Here is a 21488-nt window from a genome sequence, read left to right on the forward strand (position 1 = left end):
ACCTTGTCGGTAGCATCATATCACTAGTATATTTTTGGCTTCTCTATTGGTTTTGTGCCCGGGTACAAATCATGTTTCACGACTTCATTCTCCGGTTGGATACAATAACAATACAGTTCAGTGTGCAATAATTAAAAATGTGGTGAATGTAATTTAATTTAGAAGTCCCAAAGAGTACCCTGTAAAAGATAATGAGAAAACATAAACTAACTGATGCTGAAGCGAGACTCACAAAAGCTGGAATGCCAGCTTCCTTACAGCCCTCCATCATCTCTGTGTTTCCTTGAAGATTAGAAGTAATGAAAACTACTTCAGCACCCCAAGAGTCGTAAACTTCTTTGATAAGTTTCATGGTGTCAGGTCTTCCCCCTAAACGGCGACATGAGTTTTCAGAACTTGTTATCTTCAAATTATCAACAAACCTCGTTGCTTCGAATCCCACAGAGTCACCCTCTCTGGCTCTAGATTTTTACTGATAAGACGCGATATTGTTGGCCCAAATGTTTTTTCTTGATCCGAACCAATCCAAATAAGATACCTGGGAAAGGACATGAGCTTTACCAACTATGACTGATATCGGCAAGACGTATGTTTACCAGTTAGGGTTCTACAATTATATACTTCAGTGATATGATTTAAGCCTCTGAAGAGAAGACACACCTGAAGACATGTCGATAAAGCAGCGCCCAGGCCTGTCCCGGTACATACTCGGATGCCCTTCTTGTACAAAGTCGAAGTGTTGGAAACACCAGCGAACTAAAAAAGAAGAAAATAGAGTTTAGCCATAGAGTTCGATCCATTGAACGGCTTATTACCGGCGGACCTTGAGCTGTCTGGTCCAGAGGTGGGTGGGAGGATTCTCAACCAATGAACGAGTGAAATCTCCTTGCACGCCACAAATGAGGTAATGTTCCTTGGAGTGTATTCCTTCTCTACAACGCCACATGAGAAGGGGGCAAATCAAGTCGCCTATGAACTCATAACATACGAGATGATTCCGAATGCATGATACTCCATTATGGAACCTCGGCTAATTCTCGCCAACAAGCCTTGCTGCATACCGCGTTCAAAACGTATGATGGCAACTTTGGGTGATGGCTAGACTATAGAGTTAAATACAGAACAATGAATTATGCGATTAAAACTTACAATTTCAACATCAACTTTCACTTCACGAATTGTGAACCATGGTATGATAACGCTGTAATAGGTTTGTTTGACTGAACATAGATAATCTATTGAGAAAGACTTACAATACGGTCATCCCAAACGCGAACCAAAAGTCTTGCTGTCTGACAATGTGGAAACCGTCGGGATTCCATGAATGCGTCTCTAGGTCATAGCTATCTCCGAGAACGACAAATATCCAAGCTAGAAAAAAGTGATTAGTAAATTAGGTGTATTCTTCGCTTTCAAACGTCATAACTTGCTTGAAATCAAACCCAACCTATTAAAACGCTAGTGAGCACTTGCCCCACAAACTAAATTATCAAACTTACCAGCCCATGAAGCGGTGATGCCTTTCGAACACGCTGAAGACGAATATTAGATACACAGTCCCAGTGAATAATCCACAATGCAAACTCACTTGTGGTGAGTATTTCTAACCCAAGGGAAGGCTGAAGCAATAGAGATGCCCACAATAATGTTCGTCAAAATACCCATTACCAGAACAGCGTCGTGATTATTTTTATGGTGGATTAAGATAGTAACAACCCGGAATATCAGCCAGAGAAATCCAGACGTCGCACATCCACTATGTATACCGCCTAGATGCTGAAGAACAGACGTGCATGCAAGTCGAAATGGCAAAGGGGTCCACTTCAATCTGAGTCAATACAAAAGCTAAGAGATAGAAGGATTGAAATGGCACCTTTGCGAAAAGAGTGTTGACCGTTAAATATAGAAAACGACCGAACAGTTCATTGCGCATAAGGATAGCGGTAAGTAAATTGCCTAGCACAAACGCGCCAGTGTACTTTCGTGGATAACTCCATACATTGAAAATCGCGAGAGCAATGCCAGAGAGGTTCATGGCCATAACAAATGTGAAAAACTTCCTGAGTGGGTATCAGAGAGATGATCAGATATATGCAAATGAAGCGCGTACCGGTAAGTATTGAACCAGAGCTGGAAGCGTATCCAACGGCTTGCTCTCTTTTTTAGCCTTTTTGCCGGTGAGGATGAGACGAGATTCCTTTTGAAAGGCGGCGGTAGGGAAGGGTGTTTTTCTGAAGGCGTGGGCAAGGCATGGGGGGCGGGTAGAGATGATAATGTCTCGGTCGCGCTGAGAGAAGGCTTTGAGTATACCATGGGCAAGGTGACAGCCACAGGATATCCTTGGTCTGATGTTCCCTTTTCGGCGTCATCGATAGTAAATCGAGGAGGTAAATCCATGATGAAGAGTAGAGCAGTACGAAGCGTGCCAGAGTTATCTCCTGGTTGTCTCTTGTGATAAATAGCTTGTAGGTTATGAGTGTTTATCTCTCCCGGACCCAATGTAGCGGAACTTCTCGATTTAATCCAGAGAATTCCCGAAGTGGAATGTTTTCAACTCCAACCCCGAGGTGATGGCGAGCGTCTCCAGATCTGTGTGGGAGATGCCCCATGATGATGACATTTGGATACGGGTATGGGCTATTCAGCGCAAAAGTTCAAGGACATTCTGGTATACGGTGCTCTTGTAGTAAATTGGTGCTAGCCCTAGTCATTGTTTTTTTTTGAAGGTGAAGGCCCGTCAGATATCTGAGCTTCGCAAGCCCTGAGAAAGGATCGAACCAATTAATGCGGGGAATGTGGGGAAAATGACCAACATCTCGCGGGGAGAGCGGTGCATTGCGAAAGGGAGCTTTATTTCGGAGTCGAGGCCGTTTTAGACGATGTTGTGCATTAAACCAAATACCTCCAAACAACACCGACAGCCGCATGCGAAAGCTCAGAGGCGCTTCGGGCATGGGAAACCCCATAGATATTTGAGGTGGTACTGACTATTACAAGACTATCTGCGCGGGAATAAGATTCTAAGTTAGTTGTTATTCTCACATATACAGGACTGGAGATACACAAAGATACCGACATATTTAAACATATTGAATTGCGGTTTTTCGTTTAGGATCGTGCACACACGACAAATTTAGTCTTGAAAAAGACCACCTTGAGTCTTGAGATGGCTAATTAGCAAGTGTAGAAAAGCCTAGGCCATTTAACGATTGATGTGGATGAAGGTTTGCTAATAAAATTTATTTACCTGAGATACTTGCGCAAAAGGGCGCATTGCATATTCGTTGTCGCTGGGATGTCATAATGACCTTCCACGCCCCGCATTTCCAATGCCAAAATCTACCGAGGTTCGGAAACATAACGGGAAAATGGGATCTGGTTCCCGGAAGCGTCGGCATTGGAATGCTCCTTCGAGCCAAATCTCGCCAAGACTCTTGAAGGTTGTCTGTCTGAAAGTGTCGGAAGGGACATAACTGATTGAACTCGATAAGGATGTACTAGCAACCCCGACAACACGCATCGATGGAAAGTTTTGGCCAGGATGGAAATAAATAAAAGAAATGTGCTTGATTTTCGACCATTTAGGGCACAAAACCAAAGCCACGAGCAGAATGACAGTTTGCACTCACTTCCCCTCAAGCATCCCCGAGAGCTTAATTAATGGTCATCGTCATCGTGCCGTAAATGCATACGCCCCAGATAAATCACCAAGTCACTCGCAAGATATCGAGAAGGAGGCTAGACTGATCCCACGGATGATACTCGGTGAAGATCGGTTGCAGCAGGAGAGATGCATTGGATCAACCTCGACCGAGGATATTGAACTGTCTCGAGATCGAATTGAAATGCGCACACAGTTTCGGTCATCGAGTATAAACACTCTAGAAGAACGTTCGGGAAAGTGTTTCGGAACGGAAGTTGCCACACTGCAGTTGATTCTAATACTGTGGTCGAAAGATTGATTAGATTTACCATTACATAGTCGGTAGATACATACAGAAAATAAGGGCGGGCACGTATGATACTGGATTAAGAAGATCACTGAAGCAATGCCTCTAAAGCACGCGATGGCCACGTTATAGAGATCGCCGAAGATATGTCCGGGGCTGGAAAATCCAGAGTGGTATTTAGTGAGATTGGAATTTCGCGTTACCGGACGCATCAGAGGCCTTGATTCATAAGGCTTTCGGCTAGGTGACAATTTTCGACTATAAAGTCTAACGAATAGCACGGTGATTTTGATATCTAAGCCAGAGGAATTTTGTAGCCAATAAAACTGTGTAATTGATTTACAAAGTATGAGTCCCCCAGAGTATTCTTCGAAGAGCTATGCTGACCTGTATGAGTCTCGTCGGCCAGGTGTTCGCTCAGCTGTTCAATGCTCTAAGAACGAAAATGAGATTTATGCACTCTTTAATGCCGGGTCCCGGGTTGCGATTAAGCCCACAGAAGGGTTCTGTGGAAGAGAAGTCCCAACCGCAAGTTATGAACCATCAGAAAGTAGGACAGGCTTAACGGAAGGACCTAATGGAAGGAAGTGGGCAGAAAGCAGCAGATCCCTGGGACTACCAGCTGATACTCGAGCACGACTGGGGTGGTTGTCCGGCAGCAACACCTGGTTGATTTGGAGAGCATTAGGTAGTGGATGCGACGACAAGGGCATTGGTGTATCGGCAGCAAACCAGCGAGGGCCGTCCGAAGAATCCGATGGGATGTGCACGTGATGCTGTGAGTCAATTAGGTACCAATCGGGGTTAGGTTTACCAGAAAAAAAGTTGCTGAAATTGAATTGGGGATTTAATTTTGAGGGGCCTGCGGCTTGTCCTTTCCCTCCTCCCAAGCGTTGTGCGCCTGATGAGTCTCCTTCGACTGCCCCGGTCCTACGGGGCACGGAGCCTGCTTCGACCTTGTATACGAGCTTTCCATGCCACCCGAGCACCAGCTATCGCATTTTCAAAACCCATTCGTGCCGTTGCTGCGCCGGCAGTCGGTTCTTATGTACCCAAGGACGGTGAACATGTTATCAATTCACCCTCAGAACTCGCCAGAAAAATATCTGCGAAGGTGCTCCCAAAGATTCCCCGCCCTGACGTTCGACGAGTTGTCGTCGTTGGCAGTGGAGGTCTGAGCATTGGGCAAGCCGGTGAATTCGATTATTCGGGTTCGCAGGCCCTGAAAGCTCTCCATGAGGAAGGCGTAGAGGCTATCCTCATTAATCCTAATATCGCAACATGGCAAACTTCACACCAGCTGGCCTCAGAAGTCTACTTCTTGCCTATTACTGCAGATTATGTTGCATACGTCTTGGAGAAGGAAAGGCCCGATGGCATCCTTCTTACTTTCGGTGGACAGAGTGCCCTCAATGTCGGTATCGCACTTGACAAGATGGGCGTTCTTGAACGGCTGGGTGTTAAGGTTTTGGGCACACCTATCAGGACTCTTGAGGTTTCTGAAGATCGTGAACTTTTCGTCGAGGCTCTAAAAGGTGCGCGTCTATTTTAAGTACTCCTCTGCGCGATCACATGTTGAAATTTGTTTTGTTAGAAATCGGTGTATCCGTCGCGCAATCTACGGCTGTATCTACGGTTAACGCTGCTCTCGATGCTGCTGCGGTAATTGGATACCCAGTCATCTTACGTTCAGCTTTCACCCTTGGAGGTCTTGGATCTGGTTTCGCAAATAATCCGGATGAACTTCGTGATCTATCGGCCAAGAGTTTGAGTTTGAGCCCACAGGTACTCATCGAACGTAGCATGAAAGGCTGGAAAGAGCTCGAATACGAAGTTGTCCGAGATGCTGCAGACGTAAGTTTCTTTTTGTTTTTTGACGACCTTATGTCAATCTGACTTTATTTACACAGAACACGATCATTTGTTGCAATATGGAAAATTTCGACCCCCTTGGCACACATACCGGAGACTCCATCGTCGTCGCACCGTCCCAAACATTGCCTGATGAAGAGTACCATATGCTTCGAAGCGTTGCTCTCAAAGTCATTCGTCATCTTGGGGTCGTGGGCGAATGCAACATTCAATATGCACTGAACCCGAATTCTATGGAGTACTGTGTTATTGAAGTCAACGCTCGGTACGGACAGCTTACAGGTGTTTTGGAACCTGATGACTTATTTAACACTTTTTTAGTCTAAGCCGGTCAAGGTAGCGCTGAGAAAATCCGCTTATTACATCTGACTAATTATCATCATAGTGCTCTGGCTTCGAAGGCTACTGGATACCCATTGGCTTACACCGCTGCGAAGATTGCCCTTGGACACACTCTCCCTGAACTACCTAACGCCGTCACCAAGACCACCACTGCTTGCTTCGAACCTTCTCTGGATTACATCGTGACCAAGATCCCCAAATGGGATCTTGCCAAGTTCTCGTCGCAAGTTAACAGAGAAGTTGGCTCTTCCATGAAATCTGTCGGTGAAGTTATGGCTATCGGACGTACATTCGAGGAAAGTTTGCAGAAGGCCATTCGCCAGGTCGACCCCAACTGGACAGGTTTCGAGGTTGTTATCACACCTGAAGACCTTGACAGGGCCCTTACCAAGCCAACCGACATGCGTCTGTTTGCCATTGCGTATGCCATGTACAGGAAGGGATACACCGTTGACCATCTCCACGATTTGACAAAGATTGATAAGGTTGGTCCATTACTCGTTTGCATCAAATTTTTGATATAATGATTTTTTTAGTGGTACTTGTACAAGATCGATAACATTGTTCAGACCCGTCATGCTTTGACTGCTGCGGGAACCATCGAAAATATTGATCACGAATTGATGATCCGCGCAAAGAAAATGGGCTTCGCTGACTCCCAGATTGCTGCCTGTGTTGGTACTACCGAAGATATTGTTCGCGCTCACCGAAAATCTCTTGGAATCACTCCCTTCGTCAAGCGTATCGATACCCTCGCCGCTGAATATCCAGCTCATACCAACTACCTCTATACCACATATAATGCTTCGGAGCACGATGTTGACTTTGAGGAGCATGGAACCATGGTTCTTGGAAGTGGTGTATATCGTATTGGAAGTAGTGTCGAGTTCGATTGGTGCGCTGTTACGTGTGCTCGCAAACTCCGTGATATGGGCAAGAGGACCATCATGATTAATTACAATCCCGAGACCGTGTCCACTGACTTCGACGAAGCCGACCGACTTTACTTTGAAGAGCTTGGTTATGAACGTGTCATGGACATTTACGAATTGGAACAAGCACAAGGTGTTATCGTCAGCGTCGGTGGTAAGTCCGCTAGAGTTCATACTACTACAGCTCAAACAAATTCTCTATAGGGCAACTCCCACAGAACATTGCGTTACGCCTCAAGAACAATGGTGTTAATGTGTTGGGAACCGACCCTAAGCAAATTGACACTGCAGAAGATCGCCATAAATTTTCTTCTGTTCTCGATAAGATTGGTGTAGACCAGCCCGAGTGGACTGAGGCCACCTCATTGGAAGCTGCAAAAGCCTTCGCTAACAAGGTTTCGTGAGTAATAACCTATTTCTGATAATCTAACCTTGTCATTGATTGCCCATCCACCTAGGTATCCTGTCCTAATCCGCCCATCGTATGTTCTTTCCGGCGCTGCTATGAATGTCGTTTATGAGGAATCTGCACTTGAGTATAACCTTTCCGCTGCCGCAAATGTGTCACCTCTGCATCCTGTTGTCATCACCAAGTTCATCGATGGTGCTCAAGAAATTGACATTGACGCCGTTGGTCATCAAGGCAAACTCATTGTTCACGCCGTTTCTGAACACGTCGAGAACGCTGGTGTTCACTCTGGTGATGCCACTTTGGTCCTTCCTCCTTACACACTGCCAGAAGTGGACATGGCACGTCTCAAGACCATTGCGGAGAAGGTTGCTGCTGCCTTTGAGATATCTGGTCCCTTTAATATGCAGATCATTAGGAAGGAATCGGATGTTCCAAACGAGGAGTCCACTTTGAAAGTCATTGAATGTAACCTGCGAGCATCGCGATCCTTCCCCTTCGTGTCAAAGGTTCTCGGCCACAACTTCATTGACACTGCAACTGCTGCAATCGTCGGCCAAGGTGTGCTTGCCCCAATCGATATCATGAAGGAGCCCCGCGATTACACCTCCATTAAGGTCGCTCAATTCTCCTGGACTCGTCTTGGTGGTGCCGATCCTTTCCTTGGAGTTGGTATGTTTTATTTCACTTTGACGGATGTAAGTATGTGGATATTAACCTTTTGCAACAGAGATGGCCAGCACAGGAGAGGTCGCTTGCTTTGGAAAGGACGTTCATGAAGCTTATTGGGCATCTCTGCTCAGCACCACTGGATTCAAACCCCCTAAGCTTGGTTCTGGTGTCCTCATCGGCGGAGATACCTCAAAGCCCGAGATGGCTACTATCTCCAAACAACTCGTTGAACTTGGATTCAAGTTGTATTGCTCATCACCCATCGTGGAAGAGTTCTTGAACGACATTCCTTACGTCACCGCGAAGCGTATCTTCTTCCCCAAGACTGACAAGCGCAAGTTGCGCGAGGTGTTTGACGAGTATGACATTCAATGTGTCATCAACTTGGCTAAATCCCGAGGTACCGATTTCGTTGATGAGGACTACGTCGCTCGCAGGTATGTATTCCATATTTCTTCCATCCTGGGCCGTCCTTACACAGATATTTCCTTAGGAACGCCGTTGACTTCGGTCTGCCTTTATTGAACAACGCGAAAACCGCACAGCTATTTGTAGAATCTTTAGCTAAGAAGATTCCACAAGGAGGATTGCGTGGATACACAGAAGGCCACATTCCTTCAGAAGTTCGGTCATGGCGAGAATTCGTTGGAAAGCGAGCTTGAAAATAAAAACACACTGGGTCTGGAAATTTTTACAGATCTAACAACATCATATAATTTGGAAACCATCTAAAAGGCGGTAAAGCCGGTGTATCTTTTATTGTAGAAGGCACTTCTGCTATTAATCTCGTTGTTAGTGCAGTCTGTGCATGCTAATACCATTTTCATTTTCATCTTCAATATCAATATGACAGAATTTAAAATTAGTCTGGCCGATGTCTATTTTTCCCTCAAGTGGTCAGATTGTTATCTGTACAGTAGATCTACTTAAGTCCCATATTTTCTGCTCCAGCCACACTGACAGGGGTTACCAGAACATACCGAATTGGAGGGAATTAGTCAGGAGATTGGAATCGTTCAGCAAGGTCTCCACCGACGTATGACTTGAATAACTCACCATCCAACTCTAGTCAACAACCCATTTGGTCCTCGGATCTCTATTATCGAGGTTGTAGATCCTCGATGCTGTAGAACGTGTTTATATCGAGTTTTTTTGCTGCGCCAGAACGCGATGCGTCGACCTGTGATATCACCCTGTCTAGTGCAAACTTTGCGACTAATTCAGCTTTAAGTTCGTCTGCAACAACATCTGCTACCAGGCTTCCAATCACAGGAAGAAACTTGAGCAATACAATGTCAACGGCTCATCGAAGCTCATTTTCACTGGACTGACCTTGTAGGCATGCCCACTGCCACCTGTGGCGATGATAATGTTTTGATTTTTTGGATGACGACCAATTACCCAATTACCGTCTGGGGAATCATTGTACCTCGAGAGCGACAAGTTGTCATCGAATTCCGTTGAATGCTATAGTTTCTTACCAGCATAATCTCGTCGCAGAAAAGGGTTTCCTAGTGAGATCCGGATATATTTTGCCTAGATATGTTCGCATATCCTGGAGAGAATCTCGAGGTATCAGCAATCCGTCGGTAGGGTTGGACGTCAATGTGCGGGGGGTAGAAATTGTGCCGTTAGTTTCGTCAAAGTGGGTAAACCCAGCGGAATGAAAGGCCATCTTTACGACATTGCCGGCATTGGGCTGATTATCCGGTTGTGTTGAGAATCATACCCTCAGAGAAAATAAGTTGAACATACAGGAAAGATGTAAAACCCGGAACTAAAATCTACCACCACAGGGCAATCTCTGTAGACATCGGCCTCGGAGTCAGACAGCTGTATCATTGCTACACATTGTCTATTAATATTTTTCGGGTGTTAGTGCAATTCAGTATGGGATCCGCCATATTACGACAGCGAATACTCACCCCGTTGCAAGACACATACTCTCTAATCCTAGCTCGGGGAATAGTGAAGGTGTCCAAGACCCCGATGCAATAATTACCAAAGATGCCTCAACTACTGTACCATCGCTACATTCAACACCAGTTAAACCATCCTCTTCCCGAAGTATTTTGACCACAGATTTACCCGGCACGACTTTCCCAGACAAATCTCTAACTTTGCCGATCATAATTGCCAATCCTTGACCAGCATTGGCCCAACCACCATCAGAGTTCAGATACCCTGCGCAATTTTCGAAAGACCCAGTATTTACTTGAGGAGGAAACAAAGAACGAATTGCGTTGCTGTCTTTCAACACTTTGACCGTGGCACCCATTGCAATATCGTTTTGCAACGACTTATCGGCATATGTTTCTTTTCCAGGACCGGAATCCCCCAAAACGACGACACCAGATCTTGGGATTATGCTCAGTAAACGAGGGTTGAAGCGCTTTACGAAAAGTTATAGAAATTCCGCACTCATGGTAAGTGTCACCCCATGCCTTTCGGTCTTTCCATGACAAAATAGCTTCGCGCGCAAGTCGGGCATAAAAGGCATCATCATAGGAGCTTCTGACAACTAGATGCGCCCAAAACACCAATTTAAATCAGTGTCGGGACAAAGTCAGCAAGAGACGGCATAACTGTGACAATACAGTGAGAGGATGACATAAACTAACCACGATTGAGATCGTTGCTTGCTGCATCTGGAGCGGGGAGGACAGTAGATCGATCTAGCACTGTAACATCGGTGTATCCACGTTGAAGTAGATGGTATGCTGTGGATATGCCAAAACATCCTGCTCCAACTATCACTACTTTTTCATGCTTCAGGAGAACCATTATACAACAGGACGTGAGGCTGTCGGAGGCTAAGATTCGAAACACAATCATTATCAACCTAACCATCAGCCGCCTTACTTTGATGCCTACTAAAAGCGGTAATATTAACTCCATGTGGTATTCTATCTTTTCAGACTTGTACGAAATTCGCTTGAAAGTTGGTCAAATGCTATACACAAAGCAGAAACAAATCAAGAAACTAGACATTATGGTCTTTCTCCCTGCTTTACTAGTTAACAATCAGCTCTGAGACCAAATGTCCACCAGGGAAACTTGTATATCTTGATAAAAACACCATCTTCATTCATCTCTCTTTCGACATGCTCAAGGTGGCTAATTTTGTCTAATGCATTACTTAGCTACTTTATATGTGTCAAGTGGTTATAAGTTAGTACGTCCATTATGATTGCTATGAAAATGATTTCAAAATTTGAATGAACCCTGACAAGAAAACTTACGTGTTTCGTTGGTATCGTGACGCACTAGTAGTATTCGGAAATAGCTTGAGAGATAAGAAACAAAGTAACTAATAGATATATAGCCTAGAATCTAGGTTGATCACTTCCATTAATTAATCCTCAGTCTCTACGTTTCTCTGTATTTAATCGGTGTTGACACAGTATGTGATCGCTTCCCAGTAAAAGGGTCCGATAAGACGCCGTCTCTCTACTCATATACACCAAGCTTAAACGTTTGGAATTCTATCCATAAATCTGAGTTGAAAAGCGTTAAGGTATATACTACAGTACTTATTTATTTATTTTCAAATTCAAAGCAGAGTTCTGTGTTGTTGGCATCTGTTGGCATTTTGAACTTGTGCTCAATAGTGGCAAGAGCCCCCTGCCCTATGCTTGCCTAGAGACTGGATCCAGTGAGGGGACGTGAGGGCCCCTCAGGATGCAAGGGCAGGTCGAGGAAGGCTTTTTCATGAGCTCATGGAGCTCTTTAGGTAGACCAGTAGCACAAAGCCAAAGGAGGGGTCCTCCCCTTAGAGGCGTTAACACAAGAAGAAAAAAAAGCTTGCCTAGAAGGAAAATATGAGCTTACAGTGCACTGTATATCTTTCTTACGGCAAATCCATAACTGAAAGATACTTTGGTTAGAAATCAATCTCTACACACTACCGAATGACTTACAGGGTGACGACATCAATAGTCGCCACAATACAATCAGAATTGAGCGATACTGTTGCCCTCTGTTACATTCTCACACTGGAGATGTTATCTCGTTTAATTAAACAGGATTCTGAAAAGCTTCTTGGGAATAAATTCGGCCTTAGATATATCCTCATGACACCAAACTGGATCGAGGCTTCGCCTCTTTAGATTTAATTGGTTTTGGCATGGCCTCAAAAACCTCGGCCATGGAACTTACAGAAGGCTGAAAGAACAGATACATTTATTTTCAGAAAAAGAAGATTTTGTATGAATGTCCGACACATTGAAATCGGAAGTTATAAACGTTTAGAGTCAGACATGCGACTTTGGGGACACCTGTTTGAATGAGTTGAAGTTTGAAATACTAAAGTTGCTGTTGCTGCTGCAAATTTTCGCAAATAGTCATCTACTCTATTATGAATATGCCGGTAGGTGTCTTGCCAGTTTGAGAGGCAACTTCCATAAACAAATCTAAATTTAGAACTTATTAATAGCGCCCATAGCGAACGTTAACATTGGTAGAAGTACGACCTAACCCTGAGTAAGCCCAGAGTAGACATATATTTATCGCCTTCAGTGATGCACCCAGTGATCGGTTCGATCTTTTAAGTCGCTTAAGTGACTAACAATTCATCTCAAAAATAAAGTTTGATACCGTACAAGTTTAACATACAACACAACGATACACTAGCAGTAAGATATACAGTAATTATAACATGAATCTAATGAAGACGTGATTAATTCATAATAGGCAGCATATTCCTTTGGTGCAATAATAATAAATAAGAATGTGACGGACTCGACAAAAAATTTTAAGAACTAATGTCAGTTTACTGCAAAGATTCGAAAAGATTAACAATGACGGATTGCATCTTTCCATCACGAATAGCCTGAAGGGCAGGGTGAGTTGAACACGTTCAAATGAGCGCAACATCTCAACATACCTCGTGGATAAGGGACACGTTTTGGCCCACTGTGACATCTTCGACACCTGGGCCTTGTTCGAAACGATGGTAGTTCTCTGACCCGTGCATTCTGATGCCCAATGTAATTCGCACAAATTCGTAAACCGGGCGGGTGTTGTTGAGGTATGGACTGGCTGGTGCAGGGCCTCTGGCGCCAGAAAGGTAGTCATTTCGCAGACCATCCAACAACGTGAAAAGTCGTTCGGCCACTCGTGAGCGGAACGACGGTATGGCAGTAAGGCAGGACGTAACCACGTTCTCATTAATAAATGATGAACCGGTGAAAAAATCTAGGAGCGCGGTCGATGATGATGCGGCAACCTTGTGCATTCTTTCCCTCGCATCCATGGTACTGGTAGAATTGAATGTGTCTTGCATGACAGTGAAAAGGGTCCGTTTGATCTTCATGGAATGTTCGATAGGGATATCAGAGCCGAAAGACGCTGAGAATTCTTCTTCTGAAATCTTCGCAAGCCCTTCATAGAATTCATGTTGCAAGCTCCTCAGATCCAGAGCTATGTTTGAGACGTCAATATGATATATCTAACGGGATTATTCCGATTACCAACCTTGGCAAATAGCATATAAGTAGGACGAAATCAAGATGGAAAGAATATCCAAAGAAGTGATGGTTGCACGTGCGGAGATCAGAGCCAGAGAACTTGGAGGTAATTTAGAATAAGGGTCAGTGATGGTAAAATTAGACACCTACTTGACAGCTTGATTGTGCATCTCAGCGGATTGGATGTGCGTAGATACAGGGTTCGCTAAGTACCCAAGTTCGGCGACGTAGGCTGCGGAGGCGATGTCGATACCTTTACAGTGATAGTCGAGAGAAGGATCTGTCGCAGCCAGAGACGGAGGTAAACCTCTGTTCTGAGCTGGATTCATGAGTTCGGCGCATTGGGCGAACAAAATCTTGCCGAGGTGATGAATGCTGAGACGAGTTTTTTCCATAGCGTTGGTGACAGCCATCGCCTGGAAATTGCCACCGTTGTGAACGACGCCCTCTTCCCCATCAATGAGAGGATTGTCGGTTGCTGAGAAATAAAAGTCAGCTATACGCAATGTCACCTGACAATAAGTACATACTTGAATTACACTCAATTGTTAATGTCTTGAGTGATTGGATAAGGTCTTCCACTTGAGGACCAATGAATTGTGGTGCCGTGCGAAGAGAGTAACGATCTTGACGAAGAACCCCCTCATCTTCCGCTATAGTAACCTCTTTTTTCTCTGTATCTGCAAAGGTACTCCCGTCTAAGAGATTCCAGATATTTCTAGCGGTCTCAATCTACAGAAATTTGTATCAGTTTGAATGAAATATGAAAATGAAATATCATACCTGGCCAGGATGAGGCCGAGCAACACAGTTGATGAAAGCATCAAAAGATCCCCGCGTTCCAGCCAGGGCTTCTGTACCCATCGCGGTGCATACTTGGGAGAGAAGTGTGAGATGTATAGCTTCATTTAGAGCCAAAGAGGCGACAGATGCAGAAAATGCTGTTCCGTTTAAAATGCCAAGGTGCTCTTTAGAGGCTAGAGGTATAGGCGTGATGTCATGGGCTTCCAGAGCTTTACTAGAAGAGACAATTTCACGTCCAGAGAAAGCAGCCGGTCCATCGAAAACTCTGATGGATGGGTTTCCTATAAGGGCACCAGCAATGTAGGACAAAGCAGTAAGGTCTAGATAGGGATTCAGTTAGAAGCATCGGAAAACAACTTGATACAGTACCGACCTCCCGACGCGGATATGGTACCCCGCAAGGGAACCAAGGGGGTGATATTTTCCCGCAGAAGTTCATTCATCTTCTCGATGAGTTCCCATCGTACGCCAGAATGTCCCCGAATAAGCGAGTTCATACGAATAAGTATTGCGCCTCGCACCCAAGCCTCAGGCATGCTGCTGGACCCGAGAGGATCTTGAAGGGGGAGTACATTAAGAGTTTTTGTCGACGATGGAAGAACTCCACTTTGCTGATGCTGAAGGAGGGCATTGCCAAGAAGGATAGGTTGGTCTGTACGAGTATCGGCGCTTCCTCCGAAGCCTGTCGACACGCCGTATACGCTCAAGCCTGCGTCGATTTTGTTGACGATGACTTTGCGGCTTTTAGCAACCTTAGCCTTCAACGCGGGGGATTCGTCAAGAGAAACAGTCGAGTTGTATCGTGCAGCGGCAGTGACTGCAGCTATTGTAAGATTTTGGCCATCTACTACGACTGGCTTGCCATTCCTAGAGGGTGAGGTCAGCCTATGGAAAGAACTGAAGTCTGAGATCAACTGACTTGTATGCTTCAAGCTCCTTGAAAGATTGAATAAACTCTTCAACCAGAGCTGTGGGTTGGGGTCTCCGCTGCACAAACTTTGAAAAGTTCCTGGGTGGAATTGAACGCGGGGAAATTGGAGAGTTGGGCTCTTCAGCTTTTATCCTAACAACGCTCTCGCGTGAAAGGAATTCGGCTGCGGTAGACAGCCTTCGAGGAGCGATTCTAGTTTCAGAGGAAGAGTTGGAAATTACTGTCATGATAGTAGATGTAGTTGCAAGGTCAACAGGCAAGCTCTAGGGATTAAATAAGAGGACAGTTGGTGAGGGAGAAGGAATTGTTGAAGCATCGCTTTCGCCAGGGGTATATATAGGAAAGTGGTGGTACAAGATATTATTGTCAAAAGCGTAGATAGATCCGAAGTGGACATGCGAGTGGAGGTTGATTGAGGAGAAAGATTGAAATCCGAGGATTCGAGACCTGGGAAATCCAAGATCAAGAGTTTCAAGTCTACATTTGGGCAACGGGCCAGAGTTAATGTCCTCCCTTTGCCTTTCCGATCATATCTTCTGTCATCCAAGATATTATTATTTCTCTCCAATGCGTCCTCGATATCTGGCAAAATGTCTTCTTCATCATCGTGATTCAAATCTCCTATCAGGTTCTGCAGAGTCCATCCAACGCCGACATATACTATGGTCGACTTACAGTTGAACAAAACTCCATCTGTTTTATTGATGGCATCTTCGCTTGGCAGAGTTGCCCATGAATGCCCTCTGGCGGTGCTAAATCTACGGGTTTGATACTTATTTAACGCCGAACACAGCCGGGATTTACATATGTGTGTGTGCGTTGTAAAGATGAAGAATAACGTTTGGCATACTGAGTTATCGATTCCGCTATCAACGCGTCCACATACAATGACCTATGTATAACCATCATCATGGCGGTAGATTCGTGCACTAAGTTAAGACTCAAGGGGCTCATACCTTTCAAATCGAACCTAAAGCCAATTGGCGTCTCCATTCACTCAACACACGAAGGGACTGGCTGCATCTTTTTTTAGTTAGCTCGACTGGTTACTGGCTATACCTTTGGCAGACTGACACCAGATGGACCAGATACACTGAATAAGGCTACTCACAATCAGTAAAGTACAAATGATGCATCCCGCAATTGAAGGACTCCTATATTATCGTATATTGGAATAATACAGGGTGATAGTTGCGATTTTAGGCAACACAACTGTATCTAAGCTGGCCCACGTCCAGTGTGAATTTTCAGTGATTCAGATAATGTCCGCAAGGCTTGATGTCGCTTGTATCCGTAGCAAACGGATTCGACCATCTTGAACATCGGAAAGTTAACTATCCGTTGATCATTACCTACGAACTCACTACAATTTCAAGTCACCGCTGTTTCTTTATCTACAAAAGGTGAACGCGTTCCTGAATCTTTGAGGCGTGATTGGGGGCGTTGTGCCTCACCATGGCATGGGGAAGCTGAGGGATCCATGTACAGCCTTCTTTTCCCGTTGTGTACTCTCCGGTAAATTTGTCGATGCTGGAAAACACGCTAGAAGCAGTGGCAATTTCTAGCGTCGTAGAGTTATTCAGAGTATTGAGATAATGATTCCCGAAATAATAAATTGGTCGGACATCGATAAGCATTGCACTCATGTAGTGACCTTGATCAGGTTCAAAGCATATTTAGTCTAAAAGATTCAACAGATTGCGTCAGTAACTGACAATTTGGCGAAGCATGAGAGAGGTATCAAAAATTGCAAAACAGATAGCGTGGAGCGAGAATAGCCCAAAGAAACGAAATCAAGCACGATGCAGTTTGAGGTTTGGCACGAGGCCGCTAACATTCCGTCGATTACATAACAATATGGTCAGGCTTGTGACTTGTGGCTGTGAGATTTTTGTTCTCTTGTCCCTCCTCTTTCGTTTAGAGGAACTACGTCCGTCAATCGTCGCTAAAATGGTTCAGGTCAACCTCATTCGACCCCAGGATCCATATTTAAACATACTTTTTCATCTAGGGCAGGGCAAAACAGACACGGAAGTTCGCAACGGTTAAGCGGATGCTAAATCCCAATGACATCCGACTGTGAGTAACACCTTGCATTGCTTTACTCTACGACAAACTTCTAAGAGGGCTTATTCTTCATTAGTAAAGAAAATCAGCTGAAGCAGAAAAAGAAGGAGGAAGAAGAAAAGGCGAAGGCCGTTCGACGAGTGTACGTCTATATCGCTACTTCCAATATTGCCGATGGATGCTCACTTTATTGCAGACCGCAGGTTGCCTCATCCCTATTTTTCCAACATAATACAGCGCTTGTCCCTCCTTATCGAGTTTTGATTGATACCAACTTCATCAACTTCAGTTTGCAAAATAAACTTGAGCTTATTAGCGGCATGATGGATTGTCTGTACGCCAAATGTAAGCATACCTACCAGAACGATGCCTTACAAATGGAGAAAACTAATTTAACTCAACTTTAGGCATACCTTGTGTTACAGACTGCGTCATGGCAGAGTTAGAAAAGCTGGGTCACCGATATCGTGTCGCTCTCCGGTATGCCAACAAGTCATTTTTATTATTCTCACTAATCATCCAATGCATCTACAGAGTAGCCCGAGATCCTAGATTCGAACGTCTTCGGTGTTCGCATACGGGCACTTATGCTGATGATTGTCTTGTACAGCGCGTGACTGCCCACAAATGCTTCATTGTCGCGACTTGTGATAGGGAACTTCGTCGCCGAATTCGACAAATACCGGGTGTGCCACTGATGTATATCGTGAAGAAACGGTACGCAATCGAACGATTGCCTGACCAGGGCGCTCCGAGTTAGATCACTCTCCCCATTGAGATGACTTTCCAGTCTTCTTGTATCGTTCGAGCTTCCACCCTCTTTGTATTTTTACTCGTAGGCAAGGGAAATATTTTGCGTACATTTCTGTTCGGCACGCTGATGTCTTCTTTTAGGTAGACCGCCCAATGTATTAGTTTCATGGCAAAGCCTAACACAGATATTACATTTTCTGCTACAAGCTAATTACTACCTGGTTAGTGGTAAAAGGGTATCTTAACACTATTTCTCAAGCGGGGTCATTTACTACCATTTTATCTGGTGCGTGCGTATCCACAACCTTATCCAATTCCAGTAATGCAGTGGCGACGGCACTTTGTCAAAGACCCATACTATCAACCTGTTATTTGCACATCTATACCAATGTCAACCACCTTCGCCGTGTCGAGTTATGGCGTCGATAGTGCTTCAATTTACTGGTATTTGCACCAATCTTTCTAGTTTATATATTCGATTCAGAGTTCGATATCCTGTGAAGCAGAATAATCACTATGTTGAGCTTTTTGCCAACGGGATCGCTTCTAGGCGTTTAGTTAGCTAGCTCCTACAACCTCACTTATCAAAGTTTTGTTTGACAAGACAATCTCTACCCCGGCGTAGTTTTGAATGAAACCCGAGGATTCATTGTACACGAACAACCTGCCTTGTAGCTGTCAAAAATATCACTATAAAGTATACGATGGGCGGAAAACTTGTGCCTATCGATCGACAACTGCGTTCGTCCCACAAGATTTTTCTTTTTGAAAAGAGGAGTTATAATGGTCCTTGATTAGTTCCTAGTAGAGTGAAATCATCGTATCTAGGTAATATAGATAGTTCCTCATTCCGACTTCAATCTGCACGACATTTAGATGTAATGACTGACCAGGATATCCCGGCCAAACTTTTTCTTCCAGCCACCAATGTGTTATTACATGCTTATGCATGGATTTGTATGTGAAACCATCACTATACCTTGGCTGACAGAAACCCTAGGATTCCATGTCAAAATGCTCACGTTTCCAGGCATTGCCTTGATTCATTGATGACAATGGAGTTGAATCAGCCTCTGACTCATACTTCAAATTTTGAAAGCTGTGTCTGCTTGCCACAACCCCGCTCGGTCCCGTGTCACACAAATATAAAGGTAATATTTATTCTTGAGCGTTAATGAAGTCCACAGTCTTGAAATTTAGCGCTGGGGCGCATATGTCAGAGGTTGAGTTGGATTCTTTAGTGTCAATTTAAGGCGAGCCCCGCTGTGTGCCAAGCGACCAGCTGACATCATTGGTGGTTCGCGTGACGTGTTTTAAATTTAATTGCCTGGAAAACGCGTCAATAAAGCCAAATAACACGACCAGTGGGCGCGGTCTTTTAAATCCCATGTTCAAATTCAAATCACACTTTCGAACACAATACAACCCTTAAGAAATTAAGAATGTCCAATGAAGACTTTCCTCAGGAGGAGTACAAGTACTCTTGGAATCCCAGCTCTTCAATGCTTCTGCAGGATTTTCTGACCAAGGTAAGCTTGCGAATGCTTATTCGTTTAGTATAAGCCTTCGAAGTAGTGCCAGCGGATCCGAATGCTCAGCCCCGTTTACACTAGTTTAAGCCCTCTATGGTTCAGAATGATGGCTCGAAACCAGTAAGTCCAGGATACCTGCCACACCTGCCAGTTAATGGGTAGCAGAGCTCACGCCATATTAGTGGATTTGGGTCCGGGGATCTGAAAACCCCAAATCGTCCCAGGATTACGCTGAAGCATATGCGGAGGCGTCCGAACTTCGTACTATTCCAATACTATTGTAATGAAGCTGCCTAGGCTGACATTAAATAGTTAAAAAGGTCACCGAAAAGGTGGAGAGCATCAAGGTATCTATGACCTTCGAGGTAGTCATGCTACGATTATCAGTCTGACACATTAACAATTTAGAATGACGAATCTATTCCAACACGATCTAACAAGAAAACTGGCGCCAAAAGTAAAAAGGAAGTGAGAGAGCAGGTAAGTGCTAATTCATAATTAAATCATACTATTCCATTAATCTACCTTCCCTTTCAAGGTGCAAGCAGAGGCAACAGAGCAATTGAAGGAAATAGCTATAAAGCATGGTTATGTTTGTGGGAAATGGTAATGAATGGTATCGTGTTCAAAATAATAGGTTATATCTCATTTTATCCAGGCTTATTTTTGCAGCCGCCGATAAAGTAGACCAAATTTGGTCGGCAATAGCAAGTGCGTCTATATCGTAGGCCTTCTTAAAGTGTTGAGCTTAATCTCATTCGTGTCTGTAGAGTCACTTGTGTCTGGACCCTTGCATGCAACGCCCGCATACTTAGCAAAGGTTTCAACTTCCCCCCAACATGAGACGCCTAATGCACAACATCTCATTTGCGTTTATCTTCCTGACGTCTACGACAAAGCCAGTGTGACCGAGGTATCCTGTAATTTTACTCATATATACTAGGGGTACTGAAGTTTGGGAAGGTTATGAAGCTTTTACTGAGAAATCACGGCGTCAACCTGAGTGGGGTCAAATCAGATCTTTATACACATATCGGTATGTTGTGATCGAAGCTCGATAATTTGCAACTAACTTTGTCCAGGTATTGACAGTAAACATCCTAGTGGGGTACCATCGACGGTCTGTTAATACCGCCATCTTTACGATTTCTTTCTAAAAGCGGGTCCGATGAATAGGTGTGGAAAAATACGTCAATTCTTACAGAGGATGAAGCAAAGGTTAAACCGATGGCGTTTCACTATCTTGAGATTATACTCATTTTGGAGGATTTTAGGATTTGAAAAACGCATTCTTTGCGGAACTTAATGCCAGCAAATCCCTCCCCAAATCTGAAGCTGCAAAAGCGACAATAGTTAATGCTTCTGACTGCAATGACGAAAATACCCAGAGCAAAGACGAAGTCAAACCGAAACCGAAACCCAAACCCAAGTTGAAAAGGAAAATGGATGACCCGTTTGCTTCTGAGGAGGAGGAGGACGGGACCACGAAGATAGTTGTTGGAGAAACTAAAAGTAAAACCAAGGCTAAGCCCAAACTGAAGAGCAAAGCGGCCGAAGATCCTTTCGCCACGGACGACGAGGATAATAAGATCGAACAAAAAATTAAGAGGCCTGCAAAACTCGGAACGAAACGTAGCCAGTCTCCACACGGAAGTGACGAGGGAGCTACAAATCCAAAGAAGAAAAAGGTCTCCAAAAGTGATTGATACTGTATGATAAGTAATGTTAAAACCACATTGCGAGGGCAGTGCCAAAT

The 21488-nt window shown here is 44.4% G+C and overlaps 6 protein-coding genes across 6 annotated transcripts; 3 read left to right on the forward strand and 3 right to left on the reverse strand.

The window, feature by feature from the left end:
• Positions 1-158: 158 nt before the first annotated feature.
• Positions 159-2397, reverse strand: JR316_0002391 (Adenylate-forming reductase 06235; the record flags this gene model as incomplete). The annotated part of the gene is made up of 14 exons (XM_047888185.1): positions 159-179; positions 233-369; positions 423-538; positions 597-607; positions 661-756; positions 824-932; positions 989-1098; positions 1150-1201; positions 1254-1371; positions 1496-1532; positions 1589-1603; positions 1669-1821; positions 1874-2060; positions 2111-2397. The coding sequence occupies 14 exons, from the start codon at positions 2395-2397 to the stop codon at positions 159-161; spliced, it is 1449 nt and encodes a 482-aa protein (XP_047753108.1).
• Positions 2398-4854: 2457 nt separating this feature from the next.
• JR316_0002392 (Carbamoyl-phosphate synthase arginine-specific large chain) lies at positions 4855-8839 on the forward strand (the record flags this gene model as incomplete). Its single annotated transcript, XM_047888186.1, has 9 exons — positions 4855-5485; positions 5545-5804; positions 5861-6087; positions 6208-6649; positions 6701-7250; positions 7301-7496; positions 7555-8177; positions 8236-8614; positions 8671-8839. The coding sequence occupies 9 exons, from the start codon at positions 4855-4857 to the stop codon at positions 8837-8839; spliced, it is 3477 nt and encodes a 1158-aa protein (XP_047753109.1).
• Positions 8840-9276: 437 nt separating this feature from the next.
• Positions 9277-10961, reverse strand: JR316_0002393 (L-pipecolate oxidase; the record flags this gene model as incomplete). The annotated part of the gene is made up of 7 exons (XM_047888187.1): positions 9277-9456; positions 9510-9606; positions 9659-9876; positions 9933-10032; positions 10103-10534; positions 10599-10698; positions 10799-10961. 7 exons carry the CDS (start codon positions 10959-10961, stop codon positions 9277-9279), a joined length of 1290 nt encoding a protein of 429 aa, XP_047753110.1.
• A 1987-nt stretch (positions 10962-12948) lies between these two features.
• On the reverse strand, positions 12949-15607 carry JR316_0002394 (Phenylalanine ammonia-lyase str11; the record flags this gene model as incomplete). The annotated part of the gene is made up of 8 exons (XM_047888188.1): positions 12949-13008; positions 13063-13598; positions 13653-13744; positions 13796-14123; positions 14176-14377; positions 14429-14769; positions 14823-15316; positions 15369-15607. The coding sequence occupies 8 exons, from the start codon at positions 15605-15607 to the stop codon at positions 12949-12951; spliced, it is 2292 nt and encodes a 763-aa protein (XP_047753111.1).
• Positions 15608-17237: 1630 nt separating this feature from the next.
• On the forward strand, positions 17238-18207 carry JR316_0002395 (rRNA-processing protein fcf1; the record flags this gene model as incomplete). Its single annotated transcript, XM_047888189.1, has 6 exons — positions 17238-17333; positions 17392-17459; positions 17524-17589; positions 17644-17792; positions 17855-17927; positions 17982-18207. 6 exons carry the CDS (start codon positions 17238-17240, stop codon positions 18205-18207), a joined length of 678 nt encoding a protein of 225 aa, XP_047753112.1.
• A 1435-nt stretch (positions 18208-19642) lies between these two features.
• On the forward strand, positions 19643-21438 carry JR316_0002396 (UPF0696 protein C11orf68-like protein; the record flags this gene model as incomplete). The annotated part of the gene is made up of 11 exons (XM_047888190.1): positions 19643-19729; positions 19814-19852; positions 19915-19993; positions 20045-20079; positions 20141-20212; positions 20271-20338; positions 20391-20443; positions 20503-20645; positions 20696-20768; positions 20815-20852; positions 21007-21438. The coding sequence occupies 11 exons, from the start codon at positions 19643-19645 to the stop codon at positions 21436-21438; spliced, it is 1119 nt and encodes a 372-aa protein (XP_047753113.1).
• Positions 21439-21488: the final 50 nt, after the last annotated feature.

The sequence above is a fragment of the Psilocybe cubensis genome, chromosome 2 (assembly GCF_017499595.1).
Source record: "Psilocybe cubensis strain MGC-MH-2018 chromosome 2, whole genome shotgun sequence".
Taxonomy (NCBI): Eukaryota; Fungi; Basidiomycota; class Agaricomycetes; order Agaricales; family Agrocybaceae; genus Psilocybe; species Psilocybe cubensis.